At 41.3% G+C, this 26,156-nt stretch overlaps 3 protein-coding genes across 3 annotated transcripts in view; 1 reads left to right on the top strand and 2 right to left on the bottom strand.

Annotated features, from left to right (window-relative positions):
• Window positions 1–10,405, bottom strand: part of LOC117406887 (E3 ubiquitin-protein ligase RNF149-like) — a 54,952-nt gene extending 44,547 nt beyond the window's left edge. The window contains exon 1 of the mRNA XM_034011271.3: window positions 9,345–10,405. Coding sequence (XP_033867162.3) covers window positions 9,345–9,858 — 514 coding nt within the window. The 5' untranslated portion in view covers window positions 9,859–10,405. The remainder of the gene's footprint in view (window positions 1–9,344) is intronic.
• A 7,600-nt stretch (window positions 10,406–18,005) lies between these two features.
• Window positions 18,006–18,899, top strand: LOC131737880 (putative SCAN domain-containing protein SCAND2P). Its single transcript, XM_059029656.1, has 2 exons — window positions 18,006–18,146; window positions 18,294–18,899. The coding sequence occupies exons 1-2, from the start codon at window positions 18,006–18,008 to the stop codon at window positions 18,897–18,899; spliced, it is 747 nt and encodes a 248-aa protein (XP_058885639.1).
• Window positions 18,900–21,436: 2,537 nt separating this feature from the next.
• The window catches only part of LOC117407507 (protein CREG2-like), an 18,095-nt gene continuing 13,375 nt past the window's right edge, over window positions 21,437–26,156 (bottom strand). The window contains exon 4 of the mRNA XM_059028793.1: window positions 21,437–26,156. This exon is cut by the window's right edge and continues 826 nt beyond it. The gene's annotated coding sequence lies outside the window, so the exon portion shown is untranslated.

Raw genomic sequence — 26,156 nt, 5'->3', positions numbered from 1 at the left:
TGTACCTTTTTTATGGTCTCTGCTTCCCTTGTGCTGGAGGGATAGTCACAAATGCGTGTACACAGCTACAGTGCCTATTGTACTCGGTATGACTTGGATTAAAATACAAAACATCACTTTTAAAAAATCTATTTAAATCCACTAATAGTAAGAATGTTTAGTTTAATTAAGCTTCATGCACATAAATAGTATTTGTTGTATGGTTAAAATGCTGATATATTATGCACAGTGTTTGTACGGATGCAATGTTTACATTTGTAATTGGAAAAATAAACTTTTTTCCTCATGACATTATACGTATGAGTGTAGCGATTTACTGTTTCTATAGTACTATGTTGGACATAGAATTTTCAAATGGTTGAAGTGAAGTGGTATGTATGGACCTGTGGCAATGTGCCCCGCCCCTGTGTGCAATTGTGTGTTATGTGTTGTATGTTGCGCGTGTAAATGTTGGTGTATAGTCATTGGTACACGGGATATAAACGGGTCTGTGTTTCACGGGTATTTAAAAAGTGTATATTTGTATTTAGGCACGGGATTGCACATCACGCACGTGCATTTAAAATATAATATGTGAACACGGGGTTTCACGTAATGAATTCACGTGCTGGGATTCAAGTGAGTAATTAATTAGTAATTGAATCCCAGCACAAACAGTATAAATAGACGCACATTTCTTGCACTCAGGGTTAGGTGTTCGGTGAGTGGAGAACGGGAGAGAGAAGGAGTAAAGTAAATATAAAAGAACGTAAATATTAGTGTTATCTGCTCACCGTGTTTTGTTCGTCTGTCTGTGCACTGTCTAGTCCGTTTTGTTCGTCTGTTTATTTTGGCTACAAGTGCCGTGTCCTGTGTTTTTGTTGTTTCAAACCTTTTATTTTCTGTGCTGTTTTATTAAATGCTGAGCGAAACCATTCGCTCAGCTCCACCAAACTCCAAGTCTCTGTCGTTTGTGTTCCTGCTTCTGGTCTGACACCACCCACTCCGGCCGTCTTTGTGACAGGACCTAATTAGGTCGCATAGTAATTTTTAATTGTAACAGCTGCTGTGTAACTACAGTTAAGATTCTTACTTAAGAGTAACAAACTCTTTTATTTCTGTTACATATCATTGTGTTGAAGGCAGGAGAGCTGCTACATTAAAACCCTGCTCACAATGCTGCCAGTTGTATCACTGTCCTTTTTGTAAGCCGTCTATAAAAGAAGGGACGAATATAGCATAAAGCAGCACTTGGAGGTCCATCTTAAACGGGCAGTACAGTATGAATGTTTGCTTCATGTTTTTCTTTTTTTTTATGCTTTCACCTTAGATGGAAAATAAGTAAAGTTGTACTCTCCATTGTGCTACTTCAAATATTATTTTTGAGCAATCTGCTAGTACATCTTTTTTATTGTTTAAGTACCTTGAAACAACTGGAATTACATTAAATAACTCATTAAACATTCTTACAATTCAAACAGATGTAAACTGGAAGATGTGAGGGAGTACATTCAGGAGCACCGCGCCGACTTCCACATTATGGAGTATGTGGGAAATGGACTTCCAGGGCCCGGGATATGTGGCAAATGGACAGCGAGGAGTTTTGAGGGGTTTCTATAGTGAAGTGGAACACCCTGGTTTCTGTTTAATGGACTGTGCCCCATTTTTATGTGAAATAGTGTCCCTGTGAAATACTGTTTTAGGATTAGGATTACAGTTAGGGTTAGGGTTAGGGGCGTGGCGAATAGGCTGGTGGTGTGATGTCACCTATATATGAACTTAGGACACTATTTTTAATGACACTGGGACACAGTCCATCTTAAAAATGTGTGCCTTTTTATTTTCAATGCGTGTTGTTTTTTTTTTTTAAATGTATATAAAATGTTCAATAAGGTTTTCCACTTTAAATTACATTGTTTAATGTCCTTGTCTTTTAATAGAATGTTTTAAACTGCTACAGATTTGTGCTCAGCAACTTGACCTTCCAGTCCTTATAAACAAACTCAAATACTATTAAATAATAAAGTAGCTTGCCATGACTCAAAGGAATAAATTGCAAGATCTGCTTCTGGTGAGCCCTTGGTCTGGTGTATTAATGGAAGAGTCCTAAGAATCCTGTTCTTCAAAGGATCAATAAAGTTTTATAATATTTTCTGCACCCACATATACCAGGGGTCTACTACTTCAACCCTCATTGGCTGTGGTCTCATTTAATCTTTTATTATACTAATGATTTAATTGAGAACATTTCATTAAGGAAATAATGTATTATACTAAGCCTTCAGGAGTTGAAAATATAAAGATATCTGTAAGGATTGCATGTTTCTGGCACTTGGGGACAGTCGCTGTTATACTTATTTGTACTATCCATCCATCCATCCATTATCATTAACTGCTTACTCCTTTACAGGGTCACGGTGAGCCGGAGCGTAAACCGGCATACACAGGGCGCAAGGCAAGACTACACCCTGGACGGGACGCCAGTCCATCGCACTTATTTGTACTAACTTACTGTAACGTAAAATAGTATTTAGCGTTAACTTCGGAGTTGAGATGAAAGTGACACTCCTTGGAAAATAATTAAGGGGTAAAAGTTTATTTAACATTACAATGTTGCTTTGAAATTAGCCTACAAAAATGTATTTCCTGCCAACCGTTACTGGGGGTTCCTAGGGGGTGGCGCACAATTGGCCAAGCACCGCCCAGGTAGGGAGGGATTAGGTCAGCAGGAGAATCCATGGTTCACCACGCACCAGCGACCCCTGTGGCCGATAGGGCGCCTGCGGTTCTGCAGTGGAGCTATCAGATCTGTGTTGTCCTCTGGCACTATAGGTCTGGTGGCCTCGCTGTGGATCCACAGTGCGAAAAATGACAGATTGACAGGAGCACGTTTCAGAGGACACGTCTTCTAGCCTCCGTTTCCCGAGTCACCAGGGGGTTGCAGCAGTAAACCGGGATACAAATAACAATTGGGCATTCCAAATTGGGGAGAAAACAGGGGTAAAAAAACATTGGCGACAACTACCTTTAAAAAAAAAAATAAAAAAAATGTATTTCTGTTTGAGTGAAAGAGAATAATATAGTATTAAAAAATGTGCGTTTAAAACTATCAGTGGAATCATTTATTTGCTTATTTTATTGTTTACTTCCCTGTTTGTGAAATGATCATGGCTGACGTTGTTAGGAGCTGCGCATGCACGACTACAGGGCTCGAGCCTCCGGTCTGCAGGGTTGCGGTACCAAGAATCTCCATAGTATATTTGCATCAGACCTCCCTTTGACCAATGCAAAAAAGCACGATGAAAGAGAAAGCAAGGAAAGTGCAAGAGAAGAAAAAGCAACAGAAAAAAGAAAACAACCCACCCCCATACCACTTTCTAGGAAGAGGTGGCAGCTTATCCAAAGCATCATTTACTTAGCTTTTTAACCAACCACTAAGCCTGCTGTATACTTTACAGCGCTAGTCCCAAACCTAAACTATGTATATGTGAGCAACCCTTGAAAAATAGACAACTGTAATAAATGTACCTAGTTTATAATCAACAACCCCCCTCCTCGTCAGTAAAATAAATTAAAAAAATCTCTCCTCCCCCCTCAAAAAAAGATAAAAGACTCTACTCATTATGTTAAATGCCCTCTTCTTCTGCTCAGGACATTTAATGGCACCAGGCAGGCCTTACCAGAGGGTAAAGCCCTCTTCTCCGAGTTCTATTGCCTAAATGTGTAAATTAATTTATGAATTGGCAAATTAAAAGTACACATTTATTTATGACTTGCCGAATTAATTAACTATTTAATTTCAACCCTTTTAATGCTCCTTACATACCTGTAAAAACATCACAATGTAAACAAACTTTAAAACATGTTGGGCCTACCATACCTTTCGACTGAACGTCTCCATAGAACAGGCTAAGAACATGGGTGCTGTTTTCTGACTGTATCCTCAATTTACATAGATACAGATTTGATATTCAAATATTTAATGTTCACCAGAGGAATTGAAATGTTTATAAATTAATACATTACTTCCCAAACTGGGGTACACCTGGGGGATGGCAACACATGCAGAAATATAGTCTCCCAAACAACCCTGACACCTGACAAAGAACTGTTCTGTAGTCTGGTGGATTAATTTATTTACATAATCTCTGCTTGCTACTCACTACCTTGCCATCAGCTCTCTTGTACATTTACATTGTGCTAAAAGTAGGCTACTTACCATTATGCAACAAAATGTAAGAACAACTAAATTTCACATTTATATGTGTTCATTGGTAGGGATCCTATTTCACAATGCCTGATATGAAGCCAAGAAAGTATGGGATGCCACATGCACAAAACAAAAGCAACACTTTCTACACAACCTAAAGTAACACTTTCACAGATGGTTAATTAAACACATCAAACACGCGAAGATATTTTAGCTACATAATTTGCAATTAACCACCCCCCCCCGTGCAAAGACACGTTGTACTGTCAGCTGCACGTTATATATGCTAAGAGGTAGTTTATTCGCTAGAATGTATTTATTTATTGCATTTATAGTGATTTTTATACAGAAGTATCGCAAAGCACTCTACAGTACATAGCAGAAAAAAAGAACAAACCACAACACATTTGTCTATCTATTTAGTCTAGCGAGCTAAGAGAAAAAAATGAATAGAACTGCATCAAACTTTTTTTTTGGGGTCAGATCAAGAAAATATATGCGATAACCATTTTTTTTTTTTTTTTTTTTTTTTTTTTTTTAACTTGTACGTCATTACATACAGCTGTTTGGTCGCTAGAATCCAGTTTAATGGAAACCTGTTTGTACGATGACATTTGCATATCTTTTTGTGCAAAATTTAACAAGTTTGCTAGAAATGTGTTCATTGTTGATGGAAACATAAGCCCTTTTTCCATCCAACTTTTTAACACGGTAAAACTTATGCGTACAAGTAAAACTGTTTTATTCGACTTGTTACTCGCACGACAAGTTCGCTCGGCAGAGGTGGTTTTATTTTTTGCTCGCTGCAACACTGTATTCGCATGGAAAACTGAAACAAGGATATTTCTGGTCTAGCTGCCTTCAAGCGATGTCTATGTCTAATGCGCATTCTCTTGGCCCAAGTGATCATAAAAAACTGTGTCAGAGAAAACAAACTGACAGACGTGGACCACAAAAGAAACAGTTATTTCTAAAATTATTAAATGAGTATGATGTTGCCTTTGCACTTTACGGGAAACGACTGCGTAATGCTGCAGTATTAAAAAAAAATGTTTTTAACATTTGCATTACCTATAGCAGATAGTATCCACTAGCAAAAGTCCCTTGATTCGTTTCCATGTTTTAAAGAGTAAGTAGCAGGGTTCCAAAAAAAGATAGCATCATGTGTTCCTACAACTATTTAAATAATGTACCTGTAATTTTTATTTTCATTGTTAACATCCCGACACCTTTTTATACTTATAACTAGGGGTCTACTTAAATCGCTGAGAATTTACATATTTTTCACATGTAGGTTATGGAATAAAATGAGGATTTTGCTGACATTTCGCTGACCTGTTTAAAAATTAAATAAACCTAAGTAGACAATATTTCAGAGCACTATAAAAAGCGGTAGTGGTACTTGCTTCCTTACTAAAACAGAGTGCTGTCATTTGTTAAAGGCAAGCATGCATTCTCTGTCTGGTGTGGACTTGCCCATACATTGAGACTGCACGTTCTGCATCCACTGAATTGGAGCTTTGCCAAGTTATACAGATGTGGAAATCAATTAGAAACAGTCCCAAAACTCGGTTAACCAAGGGCATCAGGCATACTTTAATAAAGGTAATAAATGCAGCACGTTTGTTGTCATGTTATTTGTCCCATCCAATAATAATTTATTTTATTAGTACTAAGTCAAAACAAAGAAAACGTGCCTATTTGTGTCTAAAATTCCAACTGCATTTAAAAAGTAAGCAGCAGGTTGTTTGAAGCAAGGTGGCTGTGCCAGATCGTACCTGTAGTACTGATTTAACTTGGACACAACTGACAGGAATACTTTCTGTATGCGCTGACTTTCAAGTTTGTTTTCTGAAAGTTGTTATTTGTTTTACGTTCTGTTTAGTAGCCTCTGAAGTAGCCTTTGGTTTAATGTGTGATTCTGAAACTAAATAGCGATCGATTGTATTTTCTCCAAAGCCACATTACAAGATGTGCAAAACAATTACCTCCATCTGCATGTAAGGTTTCTTTGGGAAATTTCTTGACACAATCCTCAGCCGAAATATACTTTGCTTTTTTTCCTTTGTCGTCCATTTTTGGTATTTTACCTCCAACGCTGAAAACTAGTAGATTTTAGCAACCTAAATCCAAATAACAATGCAACACTGACTTTGTCCCACCTCCTACTGTGCAGTACAGGGCACAGAAAAGCCAGTACAGACACTGATTAAAACATGTCATGTGAACAGTAAACAAGAAAGTTAACCGCTTTGGAGTATTTTTTTTAAATGGTATATATATATATATATATATATATATATATATATATATATATATATATATATATATATATATATATTTTGCCTAAGTGAAATGCACACAGGACAGCGAAGGAATACAAAAAAAAGCCTATAGAATAAAGATAAGTAGTTTGCGTCGCTTGCGTGTGCAGTAGTTCATTTAAATTAGGTTTCTATTTTTTTTCTTCGTACTAGTCCGGTATGCATTCACAAAACCACATCCAGGATCAGCTTCAGCCCTATTTCCAGGCACAGCCCCAGGGTCAGTCCCAATCCCTCCCCAATCCCTGCCCAACCCCAGTTCCAGGATAAGCCCCACCTCCAACAGCTTTAATGCAGTATGGACTGTTGGGACTGAGGGGGGAGGGGGGACGAGAAGGGGAAATTATGTAAATAGTTGTTTGTGAATTGTTTTGTGGGCGTCAGGGGTGTATTGTGTTGTATTACTGCATGAAATATTGTGTGTGTTTTACCTCTTCCCCCTGTCAGTGTGACCTTTGTCTCTCCTGGGTGTGTGGCAGCTTTGCCTGTCATTTCTCTCTCTCCTGGGTGTGTGGCGACTTTGCTCTCTCTTTGGTGTGTGTTGGATTTGCTTGCTTGTTCTGTAATGTATGTAATACATGAGCGGTGTTGTGAATGGGCGGCCTCCGTTTTGACAGATTCTGCTAAAATATTCGCTTTTGATGTAGGTACAAAATTCGCTCACCCCACTTGCATCGCTCGCTTCCAGTGTAGATCCACCCTTAGCTGAAAACTTTGCGACACATGCAAATTAGGCTATGATGACATTAAAAGTCACAGGGAAACCCCTTTTACTCGACAGAATCTGCATTAGTTGAAAAACAGTTTTTTCCTCCTTATGTCGCTGCTATTTTTGTAGCAATTCTACAATGTAAATTATAAACTCGCTCATTACATGGATGGAAAGAGGGCTATAGCTTGTGTCCAGCATAATATACTTTATTTTTCATTATAGCTTTAATAAAGATTAGTCGCTTATTAAAATGTTACAATCTAATTTGTACATTCTGCTTGTAAATAAAAAATGAACACTTGATTGAGTTTAAAAGACAGTTGTGTTGTTTCAAAGCACAAACAAGTAAATTAAACCAAGTTTGCTATTAATCCATTCTTTATATCTGAGATACACAAATGGCTCAAAATGGATCAGTTACATTTTTAAAGGAGAGTAGAAAAGTCAGTATAAAGAAAACCAGAATCCCTAAATATAATACTGCGTACTATAAAATATGTACACTCTGCAAAAAGTCATTTAGTGAGTGTGCATAATATGCATTCCATTTATAAAACCATAAAGGACTTTTTCAAAGTTGTATACCACATGCTACATTTCTGTTGGGTGGCCATGGGTGTACAATCAATGTCGGCTTTCATCTGCTCTGCTAAGGAGAGTTGAGGGGGCTTTTCAATTACAAGGTCTTTGTTCCGAACGTGAGGCAGTCTGATTGTGCTAAACAATAAGGAGTTTTTATTTTTATTTTTTGTTCACTTGGTAATTCCAGCTTTTTTTTTTTGGCTGCATTTGTTTACACACAGACCATTATAGTGCAAATGTGTTAACAGTGCAATTATCCTCTGTGATTTCATTGTCTCTGCTCTGAAATCTCCTGCATTGTTGAACCCTACAGTTCTCCTGGGGCTGGTCTGGTAGGGATCTTACTAGCTGTTCCTGCTACTTGCTTATGTTTCATACTGTTCTCGACTGAATAATAATTTGTATACCAAATAACCAAAGTGTTTATGTTGATCAATGTGGGGAAATAAAACCAATTGTATTATAATTATTTACCAGTTTTAAGTTTTTAGATACCATAATCTACTTTTTTTGTTCTCCTTCCCAGGGAGTAATTACTTAACCCACCAGCCTGTAAAGTGCTCCAACAACACTAATTTGAATGGAAAATTAGGAACTTTTTTCTGTAAATCTCTTGGTTAAATTGTTTATTAGATGCAAACAGATGAGGGGAAGGGCATGGGGGCCAGCTTAGCCTGAGGTATGACCTATAAGTTCAACCATCTGGTTTGAATACTCTTTTAGGCTGATCAACTGTAACCACTGCTTTACTAGGGAGCTGCTTCAGGCTTAGGGCAAGCCAACTCATTCATATATATATATATATATATATATATATATTTAAACAGATGTTGCACTGAGTAATGACAGATGTCCCGTGACCTTTTTGAGTCTCCTGTTTGAATCCTTAACTAACCGAATGGCACCAAGGCATAGTGTTATGCAGATTTCTGTATCCCCATAGAATTCTGTATCCTCGCATGACTCCATCCCTGTGCAGGTGCAGTTTTTCAAAGCTGGACTTGGATGCGTGATATTCCTGTGACCGAGTCCCGATATTGAGTTCTGCTGCAGTTTGCAACAAATATTGAAAACAAGAACAAACTAATTCTGTAGCAAAATAAAACAGCACATTTAACACCACTGGTTTTCTACAGTACGCTCAGCCTCTTGCGTTGCTCAATACACGAAACCCTTGATTAAAAGTAACCTTATAAAACTGTATTTTTCTTTTTAAAAAACATTTGAATTTTACTACATGTAAATACTGTAACACCACAGAAACATCAAGCGTTCATGTATAGTGATCTTGATCTACGCAGGCGTCAAATCTAAAGGGATACAGAATTCTATGGCGATACAGAAATATGCTTAACACCGGTACATACTATTGAGGAAAAACTCGTTTTATAACTCTTTTGTAGCACCACAAACATGTGTTGAAATTCCTCCTTGTGATAAGATTTGATAGATGTCATTAAGAAAAAAATATTCTCATTCTTATTACTTTAAGCTTGTATTTGAAGCGAGACGACAGGTTTAGTGCAGGTGAACTTACCAATATGGGACATAGGGATGGTAGTGTTGCCGTACTTTGCTTCATTGTAGATGACCACTGCAGCTGCATTTTTTCTAGCTGCATTCAATACTTTGTCCTTGAACGTACAATTGCCTCTGGCAACCAGTGCAATCCATGGCTCTGTAGTGAGTGAGCCAGCTCGGGTTGGTAGATAGTACTCGGCGTTAGGGTCACAGCCCTCCGTGTCCTTTACAGTTCTGGGGATCCCCACATGACCGTCGACGCTGTCCTTGGGGGAACTGTCCCCATACCTGCCACTCTCCGTGTTTTCTGTGACAGTCAGGTTGGTGGCGGGATCCCGGTATGTCGTGGTGACGAAGGCTGTGTGCCATTCCATGGACCGACAGGACAACTGTTGGAACTGAAACTGTAAAAGGTATAAAAAAGTCGCACAATACCTCCAGTGCGGCCATGACAGAAAAGATGATGCTGTTGATGATGTCCTCATAGACGGACAAATTGGAGCAAACAAACAAGACAATCGAGGACGCATGGCCTTGCCTCTTTACTCAAGCTTTGTAAAAGAGAAAATGTTAGGACAATTAAAAACAACCTCCCATCGAGATTACTTCAACCATTAAAATCCTTTGTGTGTTTTTTTCCCCACGCTACCGTACCGTGCTGCGTATGTCCGTGGTTATGATGACCTGGTAACGGTATGTATAATATTTCGCAACCTTTTTCCTTTACCAAATAAATACGAAATATTTTTTAAAAAGAGAAACGATTCATTTTTTTTCTGACGTCGTTATTTCCTGACGATCCCCAAACAAAATGATCTGACTGGATCAGTTACAAATCAGCAATATTTCGTTGCTTCCATTATTAATCTTTGAACCTTAGCTTGTTTACCACTCTCTGCCCTCTTGTGAGATGTTCTCGATAACGCGCACCTTGTTTCGTTGCGATGCTGCCGCGACGTGCAATGTTTTTTGTATTATTATTATTATGATACTCGTTTTCCCTTTAACTCCCTGCTGTCATTGTTGGATCACTTTTCTCTGACTCCTCTCGCAGCCCTCAATGTAACGTCATCATGCTGGGCTCATGTCAAAGGCGGAGATAAACCCGCCAAGGGGAGGTGCACATTTTGAGCAATGGTAAACAGTCTGGAGCTTGGCAACGACTGTGTGCAAATATTAGTTGGTGTTTTACATGGATAATATCTATTTGTAAGTTATAGCCAAAAATCGTCCCACACTGACCTAAATGTATGGTTTTATGTAAGTATGATTAGGCCGGGTTTCGGAGTCCTATTTAGTGCTTGATGACATGGTATCAATTCTGACTGGTAAAATTGTGCCATGTTGTACATGTTACAATTGGCACACGCAGAGCCGTAACTAGGTATTACCGCCCGGGGCGAGAAATAATATATGTGCCCCCTACCGTTTTTTTTCGACGTTATATATATGAGTTAGGATATGTATATGTATACGTTTTTTTTTTTTGTAAATGTGTATTGTTAATAAAAATTTTAGAAATTAAAAATTAATAAATAATACAAATAATGACGCAACCAATCAGCACACACTCGAACTGTCGGACGCTGGGTAACTGTTTTGCTGCAGTCGTATTGAACCCTTTTGCCTACGCAGAACGACATATAATTAAGCATGAATATGACGATTTTCTGTTTTGCGCTTGTAGTTTGATAACCGTAAATCAGAAATATATAATATAAAATCCAATATATCATCAGAAAGGCAGTAAGTAGATATTTCCATAATATGTTTTGTTGTGGGATATATATATATATATATATAATGTAAGCCACGCCTCAAAAGAAAATTAGAAAAATGTATAAAATAAATAATATTTCTATAACCTGCAAATGTTCGCCTTTTTCCAAGCGACATAGAAAAATAATTGTAGCTGTGCAATTTTACAAGGATTTAAATCAGAATTGAAATAGCTTGTTCAGTTGCAGAGCTGCATAATGTTTTGTGATGCGTGTATTGTACAAAAAAGCCGAAATGGCGAATACAGACCAGCTTTAAGACGACTGCAACTGGAAATATAATATTATCCTGCCATACAAGATGTTGAGTATTTATTTATTTATTTAAAAAGAAGAAACTTGTGAATACTGTATTGGTAAATAATAATAATAATAATAATAATAATAATAATAATAATATTAATAATAATAATAATAATAATAATAATAATAATAATAATAAATACAAAATAAAAAAGCCAAAACAAGAAAACCTACCAATAAAGAAAAAGATAAATGACTACAGCGAAATAGTTATCCATCGTTTTAACACACACAGAAACAAAGAAAACATAGACAAACTACTACGACTACTACTACTAATAATACTACAATGATAATATTGACACGACACCTAAATAGGAATTTAGATTACTTTCGTCTCCGTCCGGAAAGCACTTTCAAAACAGGACATACAATAAAAATGTATATAATAAAAATAACAGTGGAACAAATAAATAAGTGGGATCTCAGATGTCTGTTCAGTGTATTCTCTTAACCGTGATTTCCTGCCCTGCAGCTGCACGCAATCAAACGCAGCACACAGGAATATCCCTAAGTGTCCTGGGGGCATCAGCTGATTGTTAGGTTTAGGGTTAGGTATTGGGTTTGAGGTTAGGTTTTAGGGCAGGGGTTGCTTAAGGTTAGGGTTGGGGTTGGGTTAGGGTCAGAGTGGCTTGATTTCGTAGAGTTGCCGAGCTCTGGAAGTGAAAGGTGGGAGTAAATGTCAAATGCCCAAGAATCATCTGATGCCCTGCGGACACTTTCTAGGGTCCCACCAACCGCAGCCCTAAAAAACAAGACTGGTGATTGGACAGCTGAGATATGACAAAAAACGTCATCAGGACTATAGTCATGAAATTAAAGCGAGTCGGCAGCATAGGATTTAATAAATCTGTCCTTTTTATTAAAGTAAATAATTATTCCGCCCCCCACAGCTTGCGCCCCGGGCGGCTGCCCTGCTCGCCCCTCCCTAGTTAAGGCCCTGGGCACACCTCGCTTTTTAACAATAAATGAACTATATTACTTTGGATTCATATAATTCTAAAAATGGTGTAACAGCTATTTTAGCTTAATTTATAATATCACATTAAGCAACCGATAAATTATACGCATTATTCAGACATAATAATTGTAATATTATCAAAATATTTTTTGAACAGAAAAACACAAGGTTTGGATTAAAAAGAACAACAACTAAAAACACCTGCTATTACACTTGATACCATAGGCACCTGTACTGTTGGGGCTAGAATTGTATTGGAATTGTACGTTGAGTTTACGTTTTTTGACACTGACATACAAAACACGTGTTCTGCACATATTTCCGCTTCCAACAACCCAATAGATGTGCTAAAGAACTGTCAACTTTACTTCAAAGATACAAAAACATTCTTAAAATATACTTAGGGTTCTTCATTTTCGGTATATATATATATATATATATATATATATATATATATATATATATATATATATATATATATATATATATATACACACACACACACAGTGCCTTGCAAAAGTATTCAGACCCCTGACCAATTCTCTCATATTACTGAATTACAAATGGTACATTGACATTTCGTTCTGTTTGATATTTTATTTTAAAACACTGAAACTCAAAATTAATTATTGTAAGGTGACATTGGTTTTATGTTGGGAAATATTTTTAAGAAAAATAAAAAACTGAAATATCTTGCTTGCATAAGTATTCAACCCCTGTGCTGTGGAAGCTCCCAGTTTACACCGATGAAAGAAATTGCCCTAACGAGGACACAATTACCTTACCATTGGCCTCCACCTGTGAACCATTAAAGTTGTTGTCACATTTTCTGGATAAAAACCCCACTGTTGAAGGATCATTGGTCAGGCTGTGAATCTGAAGGAAAATGAAGACCAAAGAGTATTCTACAGAAGTTAGAGAGAAAGTAATACAAATGCATAGATTAGGGAAAGGGTACAAAATAATATCCAAGTGTTTGGATATCCCAGTGAGCACAATTGGATCAATAATCAGGAAGTGGAAGCTGCATCACACCACCCAGGCACTGCCAAGAAAAGGCCGTCCCTCAAAACTCAGCACTCAAATAAGAAGGAGACTTGTGAGAGAAGCCACAGAGGCCAACAATCACTTTGAAGGAGCTACCGAGTTCAGTGGCTGGGAGTGAAGTAATGGTGCACCAGTCAACCATATCAAGAGCTCTGCAAAACACTGGCCTGTATGGGAGGGTGGCAAGAAAGAAGCTGTTACTCAAAAAGTACCATCTGAAAGCACGTCTGGAGTTGCCAGAAAGCATGAGAGTGACCCAGCTGCAATGTGGGAAAAGGTTTTGTGGTCAGATGAGACCAAGATAGAGCTTTTTGGCCAAAACTCAAAGCGCTATGTGTGGCGCAAACCTAACACTGCCCATGCCTCAAGACACACCATCCCTACAGTGAAGTATGGTGGTGGCAGCATCATGCTGTGGGGATGCTTCTCATCAGCAGGGACTGGGAATCTTGTTAAAATTGAAGGAAGAATGGATGGAGCAAAATACAGGGAAATACTGCAAGAGAACCTGCTTCAGTCCGCTAAAAAACTGAAGCTTGGGAGGAAATTCACCTTTCAGCAGGACAATGATCCCAAGCACAAGGCCAAAGCAACATTGGAGTGGCTCAAGAACAAAAAGGTGAATGTCCTACAGTGGCCCAGTCAAAGTCCTGATCTCAATCCCATTGAGAATCTGTGGCACTATTTGAAAATTGTGGTCCACAAGCGTCGTCCAACCAACCTGAACAACCTGGAGCAAATCTGCCATGAAGAATGGGCCAAAATCACTCCGACACTGTGTGCAAAGCTGGTACGTACTTACCCCAAAAGACTTAAAGCTGTTATTGCAGTGAAAGTTGGCTCTACCAAATGTTAATGTGTTAATATTTCAGTTTTTTATTTTTCTTAAAAATATTTCCCAACATAAAACCAATGTCACCTTACAATAATTGATTTTGAGTTTCAGTGTTTTAAAATAAAATATCAAACAGAACGAAATGTCAATGTACCATTTGTAATTCAGTAATATGAGAGAATTGGTCAGGGGTCTTAATACTTTTGCAAGGCCCTGTATATCAGGGCCACAGCCAGCCATGAAAAATGACCGAGGCACTTGCCAGTTACTACTACCAGTGTCAATTACACAACAAAAGAGCCGGGGGTCTAGCTGTGGGAGTCCAGCGAGGGGAGGCCTGCGCCGAGACCCTGTTGGAATAGATCCGAACCTAACAGCGCTCTTGAAGATGCCACCTACTAGTCAGGTCTGTACCCTCCACCCCACCGCTCCCACTGTGCCTATTTGTCTCGCCTGTCTTGCTATGACTGTCTCACACATCCCTGTTCTGTTCTCTCGCCCTCGTCCTCTGCCCTCTCTCTGCCGCTGCTCCGCCAACCCCTCTAACCTCATCCCTCTGCCTCTCCCCCCCTCCCGCACACTCTCTGGTGCACTCTGCAACTGTCACTCTTCTGCTAACAAAGCTGATTTCATCTCTGCCTTTGCCTCCCACCTCTCTCTTGATTTCCTTGCTCTCACTGAAACCTGGCTGTCCCCTGATAACACTGTAACTCCTGCCGCCCCGTCCTCTCACTACGTCCTGTCCCATACCCCGCGTCTCACTGGATGGGGAGGTGGGACTGGTCTTCTCCTCTCTCCCTCCTTTCTGTCCCTTCCGACCTCTCCTCACTCTCTGTTAATAACTCTGAATTTCATGCTGTCCAACTAACGTCTCCCTGTGAACTCCTGCTAATTGTACTGTACCGTCCTTCTTGACCTCTCGCTCACTTTCTAGATGAACTCGACTATCTACTCTCCTCCCTCCCCTCTCTGTCTTCCCCAACTGTCCTGTTAGGTGACTTCAATATCCATCTCTCCAACCCCAGCCACTCTGCCAGATTCCTCCCTCTCCTTCACTCCTACGACCTCTGTCTCTCTCCATCTCCCCCTACCCACAAAGCTGGCCATCAACTGGACCTCACTGCGATTTGCTGAAAAGAAATGGAAGAGAACCAAACTCCCTGCTGCCCTAGACCTCTACTGCACTCTCCTCTCCTCCTTCTCCTCTACTCTCTCCTCTGCTAAATGTACTTATTTCCAATCTGTAATCCAAGCCTCCACTAACAACCCACGTAAACTATTCTCTATATTCTCCTCCCTCCTAAACCTTCCCCCCCTCCTCCTCCCTCCTCTATCTCCTCTGATGACTTTGCCTCCTTCTCTTCTAAAATCTCAGATATCTGCAAACTCTTTAACACCTCTCCCTCCCCCGCACCCCCTCCTGCTCCAACCCCTACACCGACTGCATCCCCTACTAACTCACCCTCCTTCTCCACCTTCTCTCCCCTCTCAGACTCTGACCTCTCCTTCCTGCTCCAGGGTCACAAACCCACCACGTGTGCCTTGGACCCCCTCCCCACTCACCTCTTTCAAGCTGCTGCTCCTGCTCTACTTCCCTTCATCTCCTCCCTTCTCAACACCTCTCTCCTTTCTGGTCTCTTTCCCTCGGCCTTCAAACAAGCCTCTATCACTCCCCTCCTCAAAAAACCTACCCTCGACCCCACCTCCCTCCAGAGCTACCGTCCTGTCTCCCTCCTACCCTTCCTCTCCAAAACCCTCGAGCGGGCTGTACACCGCCAGATCTCTGCTTTCCTGTCCAATCACTCTCTGCTCGACCCTCTCCAATCTGGCTTCCGCTCTGCTCACTCCACTGAAACCGCTCTCCTGTCTGTCACCAACTCACTAAATTCTGCCCGAGCTGCATCTCTCTTCTCTGTCCTAATTCTTCTTGACCTCTCTGCTGCCTTTGACACTGTCGATCACTCTATTCTACTATCCTCTCTTGCTGACCTGGGAATCTCTGGCACTGCTCTGGCCTGGTTCTCCTCCTACCTCTCCAACTGCACTTACCAGGTAACCTGGCGTGGAGCAACCTCCACACCTCGCCCAATCTCAACAGGAGTCCCCCAAGGATCAGTCTTGGGTCCTCTCTTGTTCCCTCTCTACACCCGCTCCCTGGGCCCCCTCATCGCATCCTATGGTTTCTCATACCACTTCTTTGCTGATGATTTTCCTCTCCTTCCCCACCTCTGATTCCACCATCCCCTCCCATATCTCTACCTGTCTGTCTGCTATCTCCTCCTGGATGCACTTGCATCACCTCAAACTCAACCTCTCTAAATCTGACCTCCTTTTCTTTCCCTCCTCCTCCTCCCCCTCCTCTGATCTCTCTATCTCTGTTCCTCTGGAATCTACCACACTCTCTCCCTCCTCCTCAGCTAAGAACCTCAGAGTCACCCTGGACCCCTGCCTCTCTTATTCCCAGCACATCTCCACTCTGGCACGCACTTGCCGATTCTTCCTGAGCAACATCCGTGGAATCCGATCCTTCCTCACCAACTACGCCACCCAGCTCCTGGTCCAGGCCCTGGTACTCTCCAGCCTAGACTACTGCAACTCCTTCCTGGCTGGCCTCCCTGCGTCCGCCACCTGTCCACTCCAGCTCATCCAGAACTCCGCTGCTCGCCTGGTGTTCTCTCTGCCTCGCTTCTCCCACGCAACTCCACTGCTCCGCTCACTCCACTGGCTCCCGATCACCGCTCGCATCCAGTTCAAGACTCTTGTACTAGCCTACAGATGCCTTGACCAGACTGCACCCATCTACCTCCAGACCCTCATCTCTCCCTACACCCCCACTCGACCTATCCACTCCTCCTACGCTAGAAGACTGACTCTACCTCCTTTACGCTCCCCTGCCTCCAGAGCCCGCTCCTTCTCTACCCTCGCCCCGCAGTGGTGGAATGACCTTCTGTGATAGAGAGAGAAAGGATCGATGTTGTAAATCTCCCTCCCGATTAGAAAGGACGCTGTGTAAGGGAGAAGGTATGCTGCCTCCTAGATCTGCCATCTCGGTGGTAGGTGGAAACCGGAAGGTGACCATATTAGGAGGGGCGCATAGCTGCAAGTATTCAGGACGATTCCATTGCAGTCAGCTGCGGGGTAGCCCTCTATTGGAGAAACCATTGCGATGCGCTGACTGCAGGGAGTTGTTTGCTGGGTACAAAGGGGAAGGAGCTACGTCAAAACCTCCCCTTGCGCTGAGAAAGTAAAACAGCCGGCCGGAGCTAGTGTTTATATATTATTCTGTGTTACGTGTTTGTTTGTGTCTTTAGTAGAGGAGCCGGAGGACAGGAGGCTGTAGCCGGAGAGCCAGCTGAAACCCCAGAGCACGCCCCTCACTACACAGCACAACAACGCACAGCGCACACACCACGATCCCCGGAAGAAAAGAGCACAGTTTTCGTGCACGGAGGATTGTGGTTAACGGAGTGTCTTTTTGTTAACTTTTGGACCCTGAACCTTTTTGTTATTTTTACCCAAAATACCATTGTTGGTAGTGGGCTTATTATTGTTTTGTTTTGGATTTCGTTGTGAACTTTCTGTTGGATTTATTAAACTTTGATTATTGTTGGGAAACGGCAGCCTGGACATTACACTCTTTTGCACTGCACCAGTCATCTTTACTACAGTTGGTGATCAGAAGAGGGATCAGGGATGGATGCCGCCACATTAGGAGCAATACTGGAAGCACAGGAGCGAAGAAATCAGGAGGGAATGGCGTCCATGATGGAGCGGATGAATTCCATGTTCCTGGAGGCCAATCGAGGGGGGGGACCGGCGACCGAACCAACGTCACCCGTTCCCAGGATAAGGGTGGTGAAGATGTCGCTGGAGGATGATCCCGAGGCCTACTTGGTAGCTTTTGAAAGGCAGGCTACGGCAGCACAGTGGCCTCAGGATTGGTGGGCTACCCAGTTGGGCCCCAATCTGATCGGGGAAGCCCAGGCAGCCTACAAAGCCTTAACAAACGAAGACGCCCTCGATTATGATCGTGTGAGGCAGGCCATTCTCCAGCGACTGGATATTACTGAAGAGACCCACCGTCGCCGGTTCTGGGAATACCAGCGACCCCCAGGACTGCGACCCCGCGTGATGGCGCAACAACTGGTGGACCACGTGACCCAGTGGCTCTGCCCCGGCACCAACAGTGCGGAAAAAGTAACTGAGCTCATTGCTATTGAGCAGTTTGTGAAGGTGCTGGGGCCGGACACCTGGACCTGGGTCAGTCGCCTCCGTCCCACCACCCTGGATGCAGCAGTTCGATTGGCCGAAGGGTTCGAGGACGCCCTCCCTTCCGCTCCAGTGGACACCCTACCTGCTCCTGCCTCCAGTAGACCGCGAGCGGCGGCACCAGAACCACCACCACCATGCTTCACCCCCACCACCCACGGACCAGCACTGCAGCGTCACCCCATGGGTGGCCTCCCTCCAACACAATGTAGAGCAAGGGCGACCCCCAGCGGGGTAAGAGCAGAGTACCCCTCCCGCTGCCAAATCGGCAACGGGACACGCAGGCTCCGTGGGCACCCTTTCGCCCCACCTGTTACCGGTGCCAGGAGGTCGGTCACCTGGCTCAGAATTGTCCGGCGGCCATGGAATGTGGGGTGACCTCACATTACGTCCTGGCGGCACCAGGTAAGTCCAGGGGTAATGATTGGGAGGGGCCTTGTGTTGTTAATGTACGGGTTGGTGAAGTGAGCACCCATGCATTAGTGGACTCAGGATGTGGGCAGACTTTAATTAGACGAGCTCTATTAAAGGGGGTACCTTGGTGGTCACGAGTGGTCGTGGTCATTTCCTGTATTCATGGGGATAACAAGGACTACCCCCTTACCAAATTAGATTTGACAGCTGGATGTCATGCCCGTTGCGTAATCGTGGCTGTGGCAGACAAGCTGCCCTATCCGGTTATTTTAGGTTGAGACTGGCCGCATTTTAGTAGCATGATTAACAAAGCGGTAAAGCCAGTCTCCGGTAAGACCATGGGAGCAGCGGGGGAGACTATTGGGAATATTTTCCCGCTCTACACCGATTTGTTCCATTCTCAGTTTCGCCCAAAAAAACAAAAAGAGAGCAAAGGGTTGAAAAATGGGAAGGAACATTAATGAAACAAGGCTGGGGTTTGGTGGGGGAAGCCTCAGGATCTGTCAAATGTAAAGGAAAGGGGGTTGGGACCCAGTGTGACCTGCGGGGGCAGGTTACTGAGGCCCCCAGTGCTGAAACTACTTTTGCTCCGCTCGATATCCCGAAGTTCTGGGACCGAGATGTGGACCTAGCGTTGGAACAGAAAAACGATCCTTCGCTGGCACACATCTGGGGGCAGGTTCGGTCTATCGAGGGGAAGGATGTAGAGGATAGCCGGCTGCTTACATATCCCAACCACATTATTGTCAGGCATTTACTATATAGAGTATCCAAAGCCACGAGCACAAGTCAGATTGTAACACAACTACTCGTTCCCAAGTCTTTTCGACGTGAGATCATGCGGTTGGCTCACAATGTCCCCTGTTCGGGCCATTAAGGTATCGATAAGACTCGGGAACGAATATTGGCTTGATTTTATTGGATGGGAGTTTTTAGTGAGGTGGCACGATATGTAGCGGAATGCCCGGAATGCCAGGGCGGGTTCGCCTGGCCCCGCTGGTCCCACTGCCCCTAATCTCAGTTTCCTTTGAGCACATTGCTATGGACATAGTGGGTCCATTGAGCCAGTCTGACTCTGGATATACGCACATTTTGGTAGTGGTGGACTACGTGACCAGATATCCAGAGGCAGTACCATTGAGATCCACTAGTGCCACAGCCATTGCTAAAGAGTTAGTGAATATCATATCGAGAGTAGGGATTCCAAAAGAAATCCTCACTGATCACGGAACAAACTTCATGTCTTAATGTTTGAAAGAATTATACAAATTGATGCAAATTAAGTCGATCCGAACCTCCGTTTATCACCCGCAGACGGACGATTTGGTGGAACGTTTTAATCAGACCTTGAAACAGATGCTGAAGCGGTTTGTCAACCAAGAGCAAAAACATTGGGCTAAACTCCTCCCTTACCTAATGTTTGCAGTGAGAGAGGTGCCTCAGAGTTCGACCGGGTTTTCTCCCTTTGAGCTGCTGTATGGGAGGCAACCACAAGGTATCCTTGATCTTGTGAAAGAAGGGTGGGAGGAGCAAACAAAAACCTCCAAAAGCATAGTCAAATATGTAATTATGTTAAGAGACCGCCTGGCATTGGTTGGTCGTTTGGCACAGGAGAATCTAAAACCAGCTCAGCATCGCCAGGAGCAACAGTACAATAAACAAGCACGTATTCGGACTTTTCGGCCAGGTGATAAAGTACTGTTGCTACTTCCCACATTGGAATCTAAGTTGTATGCTAAGTGGCAGGGGCCATATGAGGTGGTTCGGGAAATTGGTAATGTAAATTATGAAATTAGACAACCCGATCGCCGAAATTATAAATTATTGTGAGATTAAAAGAGTTTTGAAGGGGTTAGAGACAGCAGGTACAGGGAGTAACCCTGGAAGAGACACAGAACGACCATTAACTACATTTCCTAACAACAGGGAAAACCCACATTGCATGACGGGTAACAGCGGCAGCTTTAAAAAGCTGCTGGAATCAGATAGAGGGGGGAGTGAGAACAGGTGCACACACGAGCCGTGGGACGGTAGAGTACCGAACCAAGACGAAAGCGGGCAGCTGCATTGGGAGTGAGATTGGGATATTAACCAGTGGTAAACCAGAGGAATACAATTTTAGCTCTTGTTTCTAAAACGGTACAGCGTATTGAGGCACTACATTGAAGCAACCTTACGGACTACCATTGTCACCAGTCGGAGACAACAATTGTTTCTACAGCGGGACAGTGCACGGTGATTCTACCTTGAAACAACACGGCGGACTACAAGCTTCCCTACATCGGAGCAACGCCGAGAACACGGATTGCTGCAGAGTGAGTACGCTGTGTTTTTCCTTTGATATGCTGGGAGCTACTGAAGTACGGGACTTGTGTGTATTTAAACAGCGTGCTTAAAGACTGTATCAAAAGCCCACGAACAGGGCAAGTTATTAATCCAGGAGAACTGTGTCCATCTGGAAGTGTTGAACGGTGTAATAATACGCAGGGACGCAAAAAGGGTTATTTAAACACAACTTTATTTTATGTCCAGGGAACAGTGGAACCTGCAACAAAAGACAGGCGAGAGTTAGAGAACGCTCATTGCTCACTGTTTGATCACCTATACTAATTCTAATCTACACAGCAGTGTTATTACTTACCTTTACGAAAGGTTGGCTGGGTGTTGGGGCCGCACTCTTCTGCAACAGACCTCCGGGGCAGTCGGGAGTACAAACCTGTGAGTAGAGGACGGGGACGATCACGACTCCACAGCGCCATCTGGTGGATGTCCGCGACAACCTGGAAAAGAGAAAGAAACCACAATACCAAGCCAACACCAAAGGAACTTGGATACAACAAGCAACTCCTTACCTGAGGGTCTCGATCCACAAAGAAAGTCCTGGACTGTGTTTATTTGAGTTTGTTTATTATTTGTCTTGATAACTGGAACTTCTGTTTGTTCATTTTGATTGAATATAAGAGAAAAAGGAAACTCTGTCACGTACTTCTGCACCAAAACAGACACCACTTGCACATCTCATACTTACGTGGACTATACCTGTTCACATTATAAAATGTGATATTACCAAAATTGAATAAAATAGCAAAACCGATTTAACAAATATACTGTTTCTGACACAAAAATAAGACTGAAAACTGTGACAATCCCATTTTTCCTAGCTGTCTTGTAACCCAGGGTAGGCTTAACCTACTTCCATTTAACTAAATATGCCTTGGCTATTACCTCTTTAAAGGATACTTTTTGTAACCCCTTTGGTGTGATATTTAACTGTATGTGGTCTTCTTCAGGTCCTATTGTTTTAATAATGCATGGACCCTAATAAGACCAATTTGGTCCCTGACAGTATACATGTAATTCCTTGAAATTCCTTTGATGCACATAAGGGAATGGTCTTTGACCACCCTCTGTACAGTTACAACTGCTCTTAAAATTGATCCTCAGTGTTTAAGCGTTCAATCAATATATGTTGTCCCTATTAATACAAGGTCAGTGTGCCTGATTATATATGATTGTGGATTACTATGAGATGTACATTTTCTATATAGATTGAATAAATATACCAATTGTTTCAGATATTTAAACCCCAAAAAACAATATAATGATCAAGTTTATATTCAAGATATTCGTTAAGAAATCCCTAACACCTATTCATGTTAAAATGTGGAGACTCATGTACTGCATTTTAACTAGTCTACCCATGTTTTATGTTTAAGGCTACCTGATAGCACTTTAAATACTCTCAACAATCATATTGTCCTGAGCTAAACCTGTCATGCAGACTGCAATTCCTTTACACTCACAAAGGGTACAGCCAGTATTGGTTTTATTTGGAGATGGGCAGGTATTTGCAAAGGATTTAAGAACTCAAAGAAAATGCTTTCTCACCCTGACAGCTTAAATCTGTACAATACATGTACTGTAATCCCTGTAGAATGCAAAGTTGAGACCACAAAACCCAACTTTAACCCAGGTGAAAGGCATGAGGCTAGTGAATCAAGCTAATGTTTCACGTGTTATTTGTGATAAAAGATCAAGCTGAGGAATAGACATGTGCATGCATGTTCAGTACAGGCCAGGCATGTTAGGCTGGTGACCAGAAAGGGATTCCTATTCAAGATATTTAGGCTCCCAGCACTAGTACCTTGGCTAGGCTGTAAGCTTAAATATATCTCATGTATCTCCTTTCAAATTCCTGAACTTGACTCCCTGTTTGCATTATGAGGTTAAAACTGATATATCAGGCTAACGTTAATTGCTCCAACAACTCCATGTAATCTACGACAGAGGATCAGGTTCAAGAGAACCAGTTCGCTGACTGCTAGCAAAAAGATCAATTTGCACAGCAGACAGGCCTGACTTCATAGTCAGTTACCATCTGGTCTTTGCACATTGCACTAGACACATTTGCATATGCCCAGACTAACATGCCTACAGCACAATTGAGGGCAACCTCAGAGAAAGCGAACACCACAGACTGTGGAGATGTTTTGTGAGATTATGTTACCATTAGTAATGATAAACAAATTGAAAAAGTAGTTAGTAGTTTCTGACACTTTTTTATTCATGTTGCTACTAGTTCCTACTGCAATAAAAATGGGGGGTGAAGTTTGCCCAAATTGTGTCTTGGTATCAACATCTTTACAGGGCTGGCCCCTTTTTGTATAAAACGTGACCCCTTTTGTAGATATCACATCTTCATGTGCCTATTCCTCTATTCTAACTTGGCTGTTTTTACACATGTGAATTGTTTTTGTACAGATTTAAGATACAGCAGGGTAACAGTTTATCAGGCACATTGGTCTAAAAGCCTCTCACTTGGCAAAGGAAGCCACTGGTAAAAATAAATAAATAAATAAATAAATAAGATAAGAAAATACTAAGATACAAACAGAAGGAAATAAAACAGGGCATGTTTTCTTTATGTTGCTGCTAGGGTACTGCTTAAAAACTATGCAAAATCAATTGGAAATCTTTAGAGAGCATCATTAGAGTGCCATACAGTCTTTATTGTAATGTTCTATGATAGCACATTGTTTTTTTATTTATTTATTTTTTTATCATTATACAGCATGTTATATTGGAATTTTGTTTTATTTCATTTAAAAAGACATAATGAACAATATAACATATAATAACAAAGCTAACCTATCAAAGTCAAATTGTAATATTTTCCTCTGCATCAAAGGCAGCTGCCATTCCAATTGAACTACTGGGCAGTTATATCAGCGCTAGTCAGCATGTTAGCAACAATTCAAAGCTCTGCTTTTAAAATGCCTCCTTAAGACAAACATAAAATCACTGGATTTAATGTTTCCAAAGCACAAAAGCTATAGTATTAATGAAAAGTGCTATTCAGATTGGACAGCATTCACTGACTTTTCCCCCCTCAAAACACAATTCGTTCAATACAACTGTATTAAAATTCATCACAACAGTGGCATTCATATATTTCATATAAACATCGACCCACACAGTGTTTTGTTTTTGTTTTTACAGTTTGTTCAAATGGCATAAAAAGTATAAGCACATTTAACACTTAAAAGCAGTGGCTTTCAAATGCACTTCACTGGCACCCTTTTCTTGTGCTAGCAGATATTTAGGCAATTTGATTGTGTTTTTACTTTGATTTGGGATTTGTGTTGTACAGTATTTGAAAAATATGCAAATCCAAAATGCAAGTTTAAAAAAAAAAACATCAAAGAGACACTATGCCAATCAAAGGGGGTTGCACTCACCATGGTTAACACTTTTTAATTATGGTGTTATTACTGCAAAACCTGAAATTTCAATGAATACTCAGTCAGTACTCACTTATCTATTGCTGTGGCCCCTTCATCAGCCAAGTTATAAAAGCTTTCCTCAACTGAAGACATCAGTGCAAGCAAATCTCATCCTAAATTTATACTTTCGATTATTAGCATAATACAGTCAGCACTCGGATATCCGTTACCCAGATACAGGTCAGTCGCATTTTACCGGCATTGTATTAAGAATAAAATCAATCTCCATTGTATATATGTAACACATTAATGCACTTACCCGTCACAGCCCAAAGCCCACCTCTTCAATGTTACGATGTACTTGTTTATCCATCACAGCCCTTTTTTTTCTCTCACATGCCAAATCAGTCTGTCTTTATTGTGCAGTTACACAGCGCTTCCTCCAATTTCACATGATGAAAATGCAGCAAAAACAAAGTGAACAAGACAAGCTACGGTAATGTAAAAGTTAATCATTAAACAGTTTTAGAAACTGTGATGTATTTAAAAAAAAAAATCTGTGATCTTTAGTTGTTTTTGTGCATTTTCATTTGCAAGTGAACTGTGACATTAGGGCCTTATCAAGCATTATACTGTTTTAATTCTGGAAACAGATGTTTTTTTTTTTTTGTTTTTTTTTAATCTTTTGCTAAATTGCATTGCCTTTTATGTTTTACGCAGTTCTATGCGTGGGTAACATTTTGATTTCATTTTGCTGTTGTGTCATTAATGGGAAATTTTACATACTGCTAGAATATGTACCGGATTTAAAAGAATGTACTGTATTACAGTGCACAGTTGTCTCTTTTGGCAAGTGATATTTTCAGAATCATATCATTCTGAATTAAAATACTAAAATACTTCTGTTAAAAATATAGTACTGTACCAACAAAACCAACTACAGTACATCTAAATGGAAGCCTGAAAAATTGGACAAGCATTGGAACGGGCCAAAATGAAATAATCAGACTTGCATTACACTCGTTTAACCATGAAGTCAAAGTTTTATAGGGTCGGATATGTGAGTGATGACTGTATTTCATTTCTTACTCGTTTAATTTTCTCTTATGTGGGTTCTGTATGATATGGAAGAAAGGTACATAAGCATATTAGCTGAGCAGAAACATCCATAGTGAATCTTACAGAATCACATATTAGGATATAAGAAATTCATATTAGGAAAATGTAGATAATATAAGGTATCCCTTTTGAGTACCAAAGTATACCGTAGCAACGTGACACTGCTGAGAAAAAACAAACCAAGCTTCCTGAGGAATTCCAAGAGAAACCTTTACAATTTCAGCATTTCTAACAAACAGTACCAGCTTGGACAGATCGGAAATGCTGATCAGACCCCGTATTTTTCGACATGCCAAGCAGTATTCAATGCCGTTGTGGTTGCTGGGTTACATGTTGGCTGATGCATGGAGTGCTGAGTCGTGCTTGCTGTGTGATGTGT

This window comes from Acipenser ruthenus, chromosome 8, assembly GCF_902713425.1.
Source record: "Acipenser ruthenus chromosome 8, fAciRut3.2 maternal haplotype, whole genome shotgun sequence".
Classification (NCBI taxonomy): domain Eukaryota; kingdom Metazoa; phylum Chordata; class Actinopteri; order Acipenseriformes; family Acipenseridae; genus Acipenser; species Acipenser ruthenus.
Note: the sequence above shows the minus strand (reverse complement) of the source record. Positions and strands in the feature narration are given on the sequence as shown.

Bases quoted from the DNA above. Each gene is read 5' to 3' on its own strand.
- LOC131737880 (XM_059029656.1), top strand. From the start codon at position 18,006: ATGGCGTCCATGATGGAGCGGATGAATTCCATGTTCCTGGAGGCCAAT. The intron at 18,147-18,293 runs GTAGCTTTTGAA...CGTGTGAGGCAG, and splicing joins ATGATCCCGAGGCCTACTTG to GCCATTCTCCAGCGACTGGA.